The following is a 12,905-nucleotide window of genomic DNA, read 5'->3' as shown; positions in this document are numbered from 1 at the left end:
GCCGGGCCCGCCCCCGCGCCCCCCGCGCCCCCCGCGCCGCGCTCCGTGCGCCCAGCCCTGGGTGGGATTCCCAGAGAGCCAGCCTAACGGCTTCATGCTCAAAAGGGCTTTCATTCAATTTGCGAAACGTAATTAAAAGCCAGAGTAATTAATTCCTGCTGTCTCTTCTTGTGAATTACTGGTCTTGGGTAGTTTTCGTGTGTGCGTGTGTGTGTGTGTGGGGGGGGGGCAGGCCAGTCACCTACTGAAGAGTTTTGCTTCTTTACACGGTTGCTTATACGGGAAAGATATACATTAATCTGCATTAGGAGAATATGCCAAGGAATGATTCAGTGTTTTGAAAACAAGAAATTTCATTTGTAAGATGTGCTGGGATGAAAAGTTCCCTTCCAGGAAAATTTGAATTTTACCAAAAAAAAATACTATGTTTGGGGACCGGTGGCAGATCTGGCCCAGTCAGTGCCTGTCCTCTGGGAAGGGTCCTAATGGGGAAAAACAAAGGCCTAGATAACATCTATGTTGTTGTAAATTGCCATCGGTTAGGATGCAGATTTCATTTGAACATAGAAATATTTTTAATTATATGGGGGCAATCTTCCCTTCCAAGGAAAGAGAAGTTTTTCTTCAGTGTGAATTCAGCCAAGAGGATTAAAAGCAGGCAGGGGACACCCAGTGCAGATGTCGGCACCGCACGGCTGATAAAAGCTTACTGTTCTGGCGCATTTTCAACAGGCTGCCATTTTCCCTCCATTAGAAACACGCGTTGTGTATACTGTGCTTCCTGCTGGGGGGGGGGGGTCCTCCAAATACACGCTATTTAAAAAAAAATTCACCTAGCCATACTTACTAATACTGCTTTCCTGCTAGTGTAAGTTTGCAGCCAGGCCCATTTAAAATACACAAACACAAATTCCCAGGAAAGCCTGACAAAAGGCAACAATAACTCATTGTTCTAACTGTAGACAAGTCTTTTCCTTCTGGGCCTTATAAACTGGTGCGTCTTTCCATCTCGTTTCCCGTTCCCCTCTTATAAACTGCTCTTCCCCCACAAAGGAGCCCAAACGTATGTTTGGGCCTGGGTAGTTCTGTGTTCCCTAAAAATAGTTCTTTATGGAACAGAGAACCTTTGTAAACAGGGTCATGCACGTCAACCAGGACGTGCAGAAGAAAATCTCCCAAGTTATAATTTAGGTGAAAGTCCTTTCTTTTCTCTTTTCAAAGAAAAAAAAAAGAAAAGGTTTCATTTGCCCCAAGGCAAGGACCAATTTTAGGAAAATAAACTTAATAAAGGTCAAATGGCAAACTGTTGAAAATGAGAACATCTTCCATCTCTAAAGCTCAGGGCTGGGCACTTAACTGGACACTTGGCACTTGTGTGCCGTATCTAACATACAGTTTTGTCACAAGATGTGTACGAGGGAATAATTAAGGCTGCCACAACTCGTGACACTTTCCTTTATAAAGATTTGCAATCTAATGTCGTGAGCCTCAAGTGTGATGCTGACCTGTGGGGGAGGCAGGATTTACAAGGGCTGCTGGAATGTCGCTCACCCGTCTGGAGCGCAGCCCTGATGACTGTTAGGATTTTGGACCCTAATGGAATTCACGGGTTCATCACGGAAATGTGTCCGGCCGGAAGTGTGGCTCTGACACAGGTGTGCGTGTGCGACACACGGGGGACCGGCCCCCAGACCTCGTCAGCCCGTGCTGTCCACTGTGCAGGGGAGGGGGCGAAGGAGCGGTTCCAGGGCTTCGCTTACGGGAGGGAAATCAAAGTCAGGCACGTTCATCACACTCAGAATGTAGTCCACTCTGAACTGGTTCTCAGGGTTGGCCAGCTCCACGGGGGGCACCAGGTTGCTCATGGCGGCCACGATGGTCTGAAAAGGATTCAGCAAAGCAGTCAGGGGGGCAGCACTAGCTAAACGGGGAGCTAAGAGAAGGAGGGGACACAGGGCCCGAACACGTACTTCAATGGCCTCTTTCAGGTTGTTCTTGATGTCCTGGACTTTGGTGGCCTTCTCACTGCAGTGGGATTGAAGAGAGACAGAAACCATATTGCATCACATTGATGACCAGGGTCTCTTTAGTCATGATATTCCAACTAAAAGCATAGTATTCTGTTCTTGGAAGACCTGTGGGTTCAGATCTGTACAGATTGGAGGTCCCGCAATGAAGGTGGTTTCAGATTGTAGCCTCCCAAATGTGTCCCCAGGACACGCCCGATGGGGGCAGATTAACAAATTGGCATCGAGATAATGACTGAGCTACTGTACCAGAAGTCAGACCTGGGTCGCGGACTCTCTTAGGTGTGGTTCCAGGGTTTTCTTTTTTGAAGCCCCCCACTGCACACCAACACTTCCTCAAAGGTTCCTACTGGCCCTCATCAATATCCCTGTGCGGGGTGGGGGGGGTGGGGGGGGAGCGTGTATGGCTGGAGGGGGATGAAAAAGTTTCATGGTTCCACTTGGGGCTTAATTGGTCACTGGCTTAGTATACAGAGAACCAGTGAATGCAGATGGGGAGATTACAGATTCCAAGGCTTTGGGGCCATTTTTATTTATTAAGTCCTTGTGCCTGTCACTTGACTGGCAGCAATGACATTCCTAGATGACGTTAGTATACACTCACCCCTCAATGTGAAGAGGGTTAAAACAGGGCTCTGCCCCGTAGAACTCTTGTCCTGGGACTTGTGTGCTGGGGTGGAGGTTTGGAGGTCAGAGGTCTGGCTGTCTTTTATCAATGACCCGGATGCTAACTCACACAGGACATATGCTCTTTATTCAGAGTCACCGGGACCATGAGCAACGGTCGTCACACCCCTTGGCTTCTGGGGGTCCCCTGGAGGAACGTTGACACCCAATTGGACCAACTGAAGTGCTGTAGGGGTCTTTGGGCAAGTGTCCTCCATTGGAGACACGCCCAAAGAACATTCTAGGGGTTTGTCTCTTCAGGATATAAAAAGGTCCTCTTGCCTGGGGTGTAAATCTTCATACACCTTGTGGTTTGGGGAGGGAGGAGTGGAACCAATGTGCAGGACACACCTATGGTGTATTGGGCCCCAGGACATGACAGCACTGTCTCGTGGAGGTCAAGGTGCTCCCTGCTCCCCCCTCCCAGAGGGAGCGGAGGCAGGAGAGGGGACAGAGCTCACGTTTCCTTGCTGTGTATAATTTTTAAAATGTCAAAATTCCTCATTTTTGGCGCTTTCACTTGGTTGCTTGACCAAGAGTCCTGGCATAGAGGTAGAAACTGGACCTGTGGCCCCTCAGAAGCAGAAGGCGACAGCTTGTTAGTGTAGGGAAGACACGGGGGGAGGGGGGGGTGACAGTAGCCGAAGCCTGGAAGCGTGGTTAGTGTGGAGTGGAGAAGGGGGATCTGGGGGGGGGGCCGGGGGCTGCTCACATGCTCACTGCCAACTGCTCTGCCCCCCACCCTAAAGATCCTGCTCTCGAGATGTTCAAGGAACCGTAAGAGCTGGGATTAAGGATTTCATTCTTCTCCAAATACAGATCTGCCTATTGATTGGAGGAGTGGGTCCACATTTTCTGATTTCCTTTCCCCCATTTCTCAGGCAGGGTCAGCCCTCTGTTAAACTGGCCTTTGAGAAACAGCTTTTAACGTCAGAGTAAAAAGCTGGTTTAGAGGTGTTATCATTGGTGGGGAGGGGGGCATGTCTTGGGGTGGGGGTAAAAGACGGTACCGGGAACCCCCTCACGGCCACTCATCTGAGGACCAGGCAGGACAGCAAGAGGTGTCCCGCAAACCCCGAGCAGGGCATCTGTGCCCCGATGGCAAGGCTGTCCCTGGCCCCCAGACTCTCAGTGCCACCTCCCTACATGGAGAGGGGCGGAAGCCCTGGCACCTGTGGGACCTTTCTGCTCCGTATGTGCACCGCCAAGCTCGTTTCTGAACTTAGGAACCATGTCCAGGCTTGGTGCTGGGGTCTACTTCCGTTATTTAGACACCAGACACGTTTAAAGGATGTGCATCTGCCGCTAATGTCGCCCAGGGGCTCAAATTTACCTAAGCCCCACAGGACAGAGCCATTCCCATTCATGAAAAGCAGGCTCCATTTCCATGGTAACGAGCGCCTTCACTCGACCTGGGGCCTCAGGGTCCCCCAGTGGGGAAGCTGGGCTGTCCGCTTATCAAACACCCGGAGGTACAGCGAGCGGGAGGGAAGCACCTCCAGAAAAGAGGCCCTTTCATTCAGTTTGATATTTTGGTCTAAGTAGTAGTGTGATAATTGGAAAACTTCCAGTCTTAAATACGGATATTTTGAGAACGTGTTCAGTATTCATCTACGTATGTGAATAGGTGTGGGAGTATATCAAGTATAAAACAGCTAAAAGAGAAATCTAAAATCTAATTCGGGTGTGTAATACTAAAACATAAAATTCTGCCACTGAAGCAATTACTATGTAGATGGAGGGATCACGCTGGCGGGGCTGGCGGGTTTATAGGCATCGTCACTACCGCTTAATGAACTTGACATTGACTGTGAAATTCAGAGAAAATTCCTCAGATCACTTGCTTGGTCAGGTACTTTTAGTTATGTACTGACCCTACAAATCTGACCCACTGAAATTCTGCGTGGGGCTGGAAGCGCTTTTGGGACGTTGCCCCCCCACCCCTTCCCCCCAATATGTCCAAAGCCTTCGGGCTGGGCTGGGTTTTTAAAAGGCCCTCCCTCCCCCCTTCAGCTAACTAAGTGGTAGGGAAGTCTATGTTGCATGAAGTTTCTTTTCGTTCTACACCTTCTCTTTGTGCATTTGTGGGAAAGGACAGACAAAAGAAGAAAAAGAAGACAGACGCAAGATACAGGGATTGCTGAGACATGCAGAGAATTTTTATTTACCACGTATGTTAATACTCATATTTACTTGCAGAACAGAGTCACAGGTAGAAGTGCAGGCAGGTGTTAGTAGGGTTCAGGGGTCTAGCACAGCATCTAGTACACAGTCGGGGAGGTTCAGTACGGGCTTGTCGTAGCTCTGAGATGCCAACTTTTGGTACAGTAAACTGTCAGTCATGTTTACGTAGATGCCTTTTTTTTTTTTGACTACTGTTATACTACATTTTTGCCAATTAAGGATTGCATTCCATTTTTTGGTGGTTTTTTTTTGTGGGTTTTTGTGTTTTTGTTTTCAGTTATCTTTAGAGGTTAGGTGATAGGGCCCCCCCCCCTCCCCCCACAACAGAATAGTATTCTTATTAGAAGTTTCTAAGACCAGGCAATTCCAGCATGCAAAGTGGGATAGCACAGAGCCGGGAAGAGGAGAGACTGTAGCCACCATCTAGGGGTAATACATTCTAAAAGAAACAGATGAACAAACATGTGTAAGTTACTTTGTCCGGAGCCCAGCATCCTTGCCCCGCCCCACCCCGGCCACAGAAGCGATTTCTTTGAGATGCCCTAGGCTAGGTCAGTCGGCTCTGCATGTTCTCATGAGAAATAGCTGAGCTCTGATGGCTGCTGGCGTGCGTGTGCACGTCGGCATGTGATGGGTGGTGGGAGCGTGGAGTGAAGGAAAACAAAATTGATAATGAAGAGAAAAAAAAAAGCAGATGCCCTCATGAATCACCTATCCACTAGCTAACACAAAGTGCCTCCGATTAAAATAACATTTGGAAAGTTTTAAAAGATCAGAGGCTTTTCAAGATCATTCTTAACAATGACCTCCTACAAGGTGCCGAGTTGTTTTTCCCCCCTCCCCAAATTATAGATGGTACAGCACCGTGTATTTTAATAGAGGAAAAATATTTTTTTTCCTCCCTCAAATTTTAACATCAGACCAAGCTTTGGGAGGATGGAATTTAGTATAGTTTTAAAAACGAGTAGCCAATCCAAATGGAGAGCGGGAAAGGGGGGGGGGAAACAGACACCATATGGAAAAACATCAATTCTCAAAATCTTAAACTGATCGTCTAAAGCTGCAATCTATAACTCTTCCCCAGCTGGAGTTAGTTACATTGAAAGGATGGCCCCCCAAAAACATGTTTTGCACTTCACTTGCTCTGAAATGTGGAGAGATTATGCATCATGAGCAAACGTATACACCAATATGGCTGATGGCCCGGAAATGAGTTTAGTTTTCTCCCCGGGGCTCTGCCCTCAGTTTCCCCGTATGATCTTCATGTTTGTTTGTTACAAAGTCGTTCTGATTTTGAATGTGCCTACCCATCGCTGTTGCTCCTGGCAGCCTGCGGGTCCTCTTCGCCGCCCCTTTTAAAGAGAGATTGAAAGCTCACCTAATCTGCAAGGCACCGCGATTTCCCAAAAACCCCACACAGCCTCTCTGCATTCCTAAACAAATAGCCACCATCCTCCCGCTAATTCCTAGTCGCCTTTCTGGCTAAGTCGGAATGTCCACCGAGACTGCAGGCCGTGGAGGGACCGACGTCACGCCTCCGCCGCAGTGTCAGCCGGGCCCTCGGAGACTCTCTGGTCGGGTATACAGAAGGGACGGATAATTATTTTCTTGTGCTTTCACTAAATGTACATGCACTGTGATTTATCTCACAATTCTCTGGAGAGCAGAGCCGCGCATAAGGCTCCTTGATTCTCCCAGAGCTCCATCTTTACCATGTTGTATCTGAACACACAAAGGCAGAGACATGGGTGCCTTTTGCCCAGGATTTCCTGGTGCAGTATTAATTTCCTCCCTTCTTGGAGTCAGAGAAACTACCTATGAAATGTTTTTATTTATATAGAATTGTTCCCTAGAACTGTTATCAATTAAAACTATGTCTGAACTGTGAGGCAGCAAAAAAAAAAGGGGGGGAGAAAAAAATTTAAAGAACAAAACCCACTACCTCCAAAAAATAAACAAACAAACCCCCAATCTTCATAGTGGTAGCAATTCCTCCTTGAAGCGGGGGGAGGGCAGCCGCTAAGCGTCCTACAGGGTTCTGTAATTGATTAGCTTATTAGCTCAACTGGTGTTAATGGCACTTCCCCCCCACCGGCCTGCCCTGGCACTAAATGTAAGGAAGAGTTAGCTTGGCGTTAGGAAAATCCGCACTTGACCTCTGTGTTTCTGAAGGTCAGATTAATAGGACCCCTTACTCTAAAAAGGTAACCAGCACGGCAGTCTGCGGACAGTTAAGGCAAATTTCATAGCTCAGCCCAGCCCTGACAAAGCGCACATTTACGGGAGCGAGGAAAAGGCCCCTGCACCACGCAAAACACCCTTTAGTGGATGGATGTCACCATTTCACAGGGAATTCCTAGTGAAGAAGGAAACCGCTTTTGTTGCAATACCGCAGTGAGCAAAAAGAAAAAAGGAGGCTCAGTTGATGGAGATAAAAATAAGGTTTCTAGACTCACACGAAGAATTCCCCTGTATGTCACTTCCACTGGCTAAATTTAACATCCTCAGAGATTACCTACAGCAGGCAAACTGGGAAGGTCGCTTCCTCTTTTTAAAAAGAAAATAGAAAAGAGAAGTTCTGGTTTAAATGCCTCATGTGCATTACAGACTGGCTCGCTAAGGGAGGAGAATCCTTTCTCTAAAAATTAAAAACCTGTAGGGCAGTCTATAGAGTAATAAAACCTTAAGTAAATTATTGCAACGATGTCCTATCTTCTACTGGATTCGAGCTTAGGTAAACAGTGGCCACTGCACCCTTTTAAAAACGCTAGCTAGCCATGTCCAGTTTTAATCAAAATATTTATCTAGAAGGCACATGGTCAAATTATTTTTGCTTTAACTAGCCTCATGGAGCAGCGCTCCCAGCTTGTTGCGAGGGAAATAATTATGCAAGATTTTGCTTTAAATTACAAATTCACATAGCTAAAAAATTGGTTTCTGGTTGTTTGTTGATGATCAACGGACGTCAATCTCTGGTACCAGGGCTTTATTGAAGGGTGTGTCAGGAATTAAGAATTTAAGAACTGCACGATGGCAATTACAAGTGAGCTGTTTAATTACCTACATGTATATGGCATATTGATAACAGGTGATTCATAAGATAGCCCATCCTTCTGAATTCACTGTTAAAGCATAGAGCATCCTAAACCAAACCATTTGTATGTGTGACGTCATCCTTAGCCTTTGGTTATGTGACCTAAGAAATTCTAGAATGTTCCATGAAGAGCTGCCTTCCAGCGAAGTCCTTTCACCTCTGAAAGGTGATAAAATTCATCTCTGTTTCCCTGGTGCTTGGTGCGTAGGCGTACTGCATTTTTACTGGTTTGTTTTGGGGGCTTTTGGTGCACAGCTAAATTAAAGTATGCGACCTTGACTCAATATCCCCCCACCTTTGAAACCAAAGGGGGGGGCAACTGAGAGACAAGTTTTCAACTGAATCCAGGTTTAAGGGAATGGGATTGCTCGCCAGCTAGTACCTGGGGTCATCAGGTGTTTGTCATGCGGTGAGGGTAACCCCTGCCACCCAGTGAAAACGGGCTGGTGATCCAGGGCTTTCTGTTTCACATGGGAGGGGCCCGCCTGGGGGTCCCGGGAGAAATGCAAATTCCCTGATTATACTGAATGCTCCCGTTTGCCTTCTTCTGTGGCAAGCACGACCCCTTCCGTTTCTCCCACATCCCTAATACACGGGCTCTCTTTTCATCTTTATTCTCACTGCGGTATCGTCACACTGTCCTGTACCAGGATGCCTGCAAGGGCTTTTCAAAGGCAAAAACGCCCCTTGACCCGGCCGGAAGTACCTAACCCCCGGCCTCCATCTTCTTTCTTTAGGCAAGACTACTGAAGTTTAGAACGGGAAACAATGATTTGCCCATAATGTTAATTTCCGGGGGGGTGGGGAGGGGTGGGCAGTGCGGGAATGAGGAATTATTAACAAGGGCGGTCTCCTCCAACTTTGTTTCATGTGCGGATATTACTGAAACAACGTTCTCCCTTAGTTGGATACATTCCCGCAACAGTGGTTGCGCGGAGGTCTGGGGGGCGGGGGCTGCTCTCAGGCCGCCTGTGACGGGGGTGGTCCCGCAGTGGGACCCCCTGCACCAAAATGTGTGCAGGTCTTTGGCAGACCTGTCATGGGGCCAGCCAGGTGCTCTCTTCCTGGGGAGGGGAGAGATTTTTACAGAAACATTGGTGCTTTATTATCACTTTTATTATTTATTGCTGCACCACAGAGTAAGGGGGGGGGGGAATCCTCAAAGAGCTCGTCCCTGGATTTTCTCCTATGTAGGCTGAAAAAATTAAGTGAAAATTGGCTGCCCAGCCCCCCAAACCTACCTAAACGTCCCCAGGGTTAGTATAGAATGTGTTAATCTTACTGTGACCCTGCAGAGAGTCGACACTTACTCTCCATTAAACCCATTAACATGCAGGATCCTCATTTGCTTGACAATGGTGCTCTTACCAGATTCTCCAGCACCTAGAAAATGAAAGTAAGTCTCAGGTTATGAAGGAAGCATTTTACACACTTTGGGTAGGGAGGAGGGCTGCCGTTCCAGAAGCAGCACGCAAAAACAGCAACACCACGAAACAACAAACAACAAAAAGTACCAAACAAAATATCAAACTCGCAATTTTCCTTGACATCTCGACGCGAGGAAAATGAAACATGTCCAACTCTGTGTCTATCTGCAGTATTTTCACCATCACAGTAACAAGAATTAAAAGGCTTGCTGTTTTCAGGGGGGTTTTTTGTGGTTTTTTTTTTTCTTTTGGTTGTTTTCAAATTTGTGGCGTGAGGAAGCAAAGGGGGCAAAGACGGGATGACGCAATTTTGTCATTGCAGGGGGTGGGGGGGGAGCAACTCGAAGTTAAAACTGAAACTGAATCCTGGAAATAGGAGCATTCACTGGTGAAACATACACATATGTGTAGATAGCCACAGAATGCAGGTATGTCAGAGGTTTCATGGTTAAAATACCCAGGATTCACAGACAAAGCCCAGACACCGCAGTCTCCAGCCCCCAGACTGACACAGCATTTCCCTCCCGCAAATTTTCATAAGGCAGCTTCTTTAATGAGCAGCTTTTCTCCCCTTGGGCTACTCAAAAAAAAAAGAAAAGGAAAAAAAAGAAAAGAAAAGAAAAAAAAAATCAACCCTAACCCTCAATTTTCCACTTATCCTCTTTTCTCGCAAAGGTATCTTCCTAAAGATAAATTCTCTTTGGATACAACCACCGTGTTGCGGGGGGAGTGGGGGAGTGGGGTGTGGGGGGGGGTGGAAAATGGAAGACCATCAAGTTTATGTCATCTCGAAAAACCTATTTTGTTATCAAATACAGTGCCTGAAAACGACCACATTCACATGCAGCAACAACTGTAAAAAGTAGTATTAAAAGGGCATGACTTTAATCATGAGGGAGAATAAATATTTCTGGGAGCCACTGAGTTTTCAGATTCCTCAAGCCCTTCTCAACCACAGAGTCAGAAGGAACATTTGCCTCCATTTTAAATCACCTTTCATTTGTAAACATATATTTTATGGAAAAAGCACATTTCCATCCAGCAAGAAGGAGGATTGCCTTTTTTTCAGTTTCTTTTTTGCAAATGTCCACTCTTTTGAGCAAATCCTTGTGTGAAAAATGTGTTGCCCTCCTCCCACACAGATCTGTTGGGGTCCCCCCCCTTTTTCACTTTTAATTTTATTAATTGCTTTTGTTTTGCCACCCAGAGAGCAAAGCATTCCTCCTCCTCTTGCCTTTCCACAAGACTATAATCAATACCTGTAAAAGTTAAAATTAGTTTCCACAGAAACATTGATTTCAAAGCAAACACTCTATCTTAACGAGCCCAACTCTAATAAATTAAAATATTAAAGGCAGTATTCAGAGATTCCATGCAGAGAATACTAACATTAATCAGAATCTCCAAATGCTTATGTCAGAAGTATTAAAATGTGTAACACCTCTCTCTTATGGGCACAAACAGACTTGTGCCTCAGTTTCCACATTTATGAAATTAAGAGAACTGGGCTGAAAAATTACTGCAAGCTCTTTTGTGGGGCTGTAATTTACTCAAATTTCATGTCACTAACTTAAGATGCATTTTGAACATCATTAGGTTTCCTTTTGGGGGGGGAGGGGGCATTATTAGTTTGGTTACAGACCTCTGTGCCAGATGCTATCAATAAATCATGAAAAAATGCAGCCATGGAGGCTTGGCCACCTGGGGAAAATCAGCCCACAAGGATGTAAAGGTGTATTCAGAGTAACAGTCTCAAATTAAGTGGAGACTTTGTGTTCACAGGGCAAAGGTGTTAGAAATTTAAGGCACTGTTAAGTGTCACACTTGTTTCTAATTAGTATTCAGGTAGCAAGATGGCATTCCTAGGAAAGATTCTAGACTTTTCCAGGCTCCTACTTTGAAATCAAGTTATCTGCATATTAATATTCACATAGCATAATTCTTCTACCTTTAGAAGCTGTAGGCAAGACTTCAACATATTTATCATTTAATTATTGAAATTGCAAATGCATAAAACACCAAACTTATTTCCACTGAATTAATAATTTTCTGCTTTATATAAATCTGGACCCAGGGGAACAAAGAGGTGACCCATCCAGAAAAAGCAAACCAAACATCACCACAAAGAAAAAAATCAGCCTTTTACGTTTTTAGTCTTTATAGTCAAACTATTTTTGAAGTGTGACCATGAACTAGGTTTTAACCTAGCAAATTCACAAATTAACTCAGAGAGCCAAATTACTCAGGAAGTGGAAAACTTCCATACTAATTAATGTTTTGTGTGAGTCTTCTGGTCATTTCAATAATGTCTTTTGTGCTTATGTTTTATTTTGACACCCCCCCCCCCATCAACACCTTTAAGAAAAAAGGAGAGGCCATCTCCTTTGAGTTACCCCCCCCACCGCCCCGTCCCCCGCGTTTTTTTTTTTTTTGGCCAAAGAGGAAAAACCGCAATCAAGAGAAAACCCAAAACCAAACAACCAAATGTCACTTGACAAACAACTAATTAACGTCTGCCCATCTCCTTCCACCTGGAAAAAAAGTCTTCTCCTTAAAGCGCTCTCAATGCCCCCTCCCAACTTGAAAAGGACAAAAACAAAAAAACAAAAAACAACAAAAAAAACCACGCCATTTCCAGACCAAGAAGCCATTTACAGACAAATGTCATTTTCCAGTTCTGATTTGTGAATGTCTTTTTTTTTTCTTTTTCACAAAGCACTTTCAATGTGGCCGACCAACAGGAAAGTGTGTGAGAGTGTGTGTGTGTGTGTGTGTGTGTGTGTGTGTGTGTGTGTGCCGTGGGGGGGGCAATGTGCTACAATTAATTCTCTGCTTTTCAAAAAGCCTGCCTGTCTGGAAGGGGAAAAAAAGGTCATACTGTAAAAATGACGTGTCATTTGGCTTCACTGGGCACTTAGCGTACTAACTCCATTTTTTTTAGGGGGGGGGGTCTCATTTTATTTGATTCTCCTTCTCTTCCTTCCACGGCCGGGCCCGGCCCGGGACACGTCTGCTCCGCGCACACAGTGTGTCCTGCCCGAAAAGCACCGAGTCGCGCCCAGCGGCCGCCGCGCTCCTCCCCCCTCCCCCCACTCCGGCGCCACGACTCGCCCGCGCCCCCTCCCCCTCACTGCACCACCTTTACCACTCCGATCCCTTCCGAGGGGCTGATGTCACCCGCCCCCCCCCACTCTCCTCGGCCACTTCCCTCGCCAAAGCCTCCCCTCGGCGAGGTCCCCTTCGCCACCGCGGCGCCCCCCCCACGTCACCCCCTCCTCTCTGGCCCCTCTTTTCTTCTTCTCCCAACAAATCACACACCCCACGGAGGCGCGTTCCCCCCCCTGCCCGCCACCCCATTTCCTGTCCCCGAAACCCTCTTTTTGTCGCAGTCTCCCGAGCCCTGTGGGGCTCCCCCTCCCCCTCCCCAACATGCACCCAAACCCCCGGCGTCGTGTAGGCCTCGCGGAAAACAGAGAGAGGAAAAAGAGCCAGGGGGAGGGCGAGAGA

General features: G+C 46.7%; 2 protein-coding genes across 2 annotated transcripts in view; both read right to left on the bottom strand.

Moving 5' to 3' along the window:
• Positions 1-9,354, bottom strand: part of LOC115275095 (guanine nucleotide-binding protein G(s) subunit alpha) — a 14,288-nt gene extending 4,934 nt beyond the window's left edge. The window contains exons 1-3 of the mRNA XM_029918707.1: positions 9,282-9,354; positions 1,971-2,028; positions 1,761-1,880 (exon numbers count right to left, since the gene is read on the bottom strand). Coding sequence (XP_029774567.1) covers positions 1,761-1,880; positions 1,971-2,028; positions 9,282-9,316 — 213 coding nt within the window. The 5' untranslated portion in view covers positions 9,317-9,354. The remainder of the gene's footprint in view (positions 1-1,760; positions 1,881-1,970; positions 2,029-9,281) is intronic.
• The window catches only part of LOC115275096 (neuroendocrine secretory protein 55-like), a 51,958-nt gene continuing 43,883 nt past the window's right edge, over positions 4,831-12,905 (bottom strand). Inside the window, exons 2-4 of the mRNA XM_029918708.1 lie at positions 9,282-9,354; positions 6,185-6,229; positions 4,831-5,316 (exon numbers count right to left, since the gene is read on the bottom strand). The gene's annotated coding sequence lies outside the window, so the exon portion shown is untranslated. The remainder of the gene's footprint in view (positions 5,317-6,184; positions 6,230-9,281; positions 9,355-12,905) is intronic.

This window comes from Suricata suricatta, chromosome 12 (genome assembly GCF_006229205.1).
Source record: "Suricata suricatta isolate VVHF042 chromosome 12, meerkat_22Aug2017_6uvM2_HiC, whole genome shotgun sequence".
In the NCBI taxonomy this organism is placed as follows: Eukaryota; Metazoa; Chordata; class Mammalia; order Carnivora; family Herpestidae; genus Suricata; species Suricata suricatta.
Note: the sequence above shows the minus strand (reverse complement) of the source record. Positions and strands in the feature narration are given on the sequence as shown.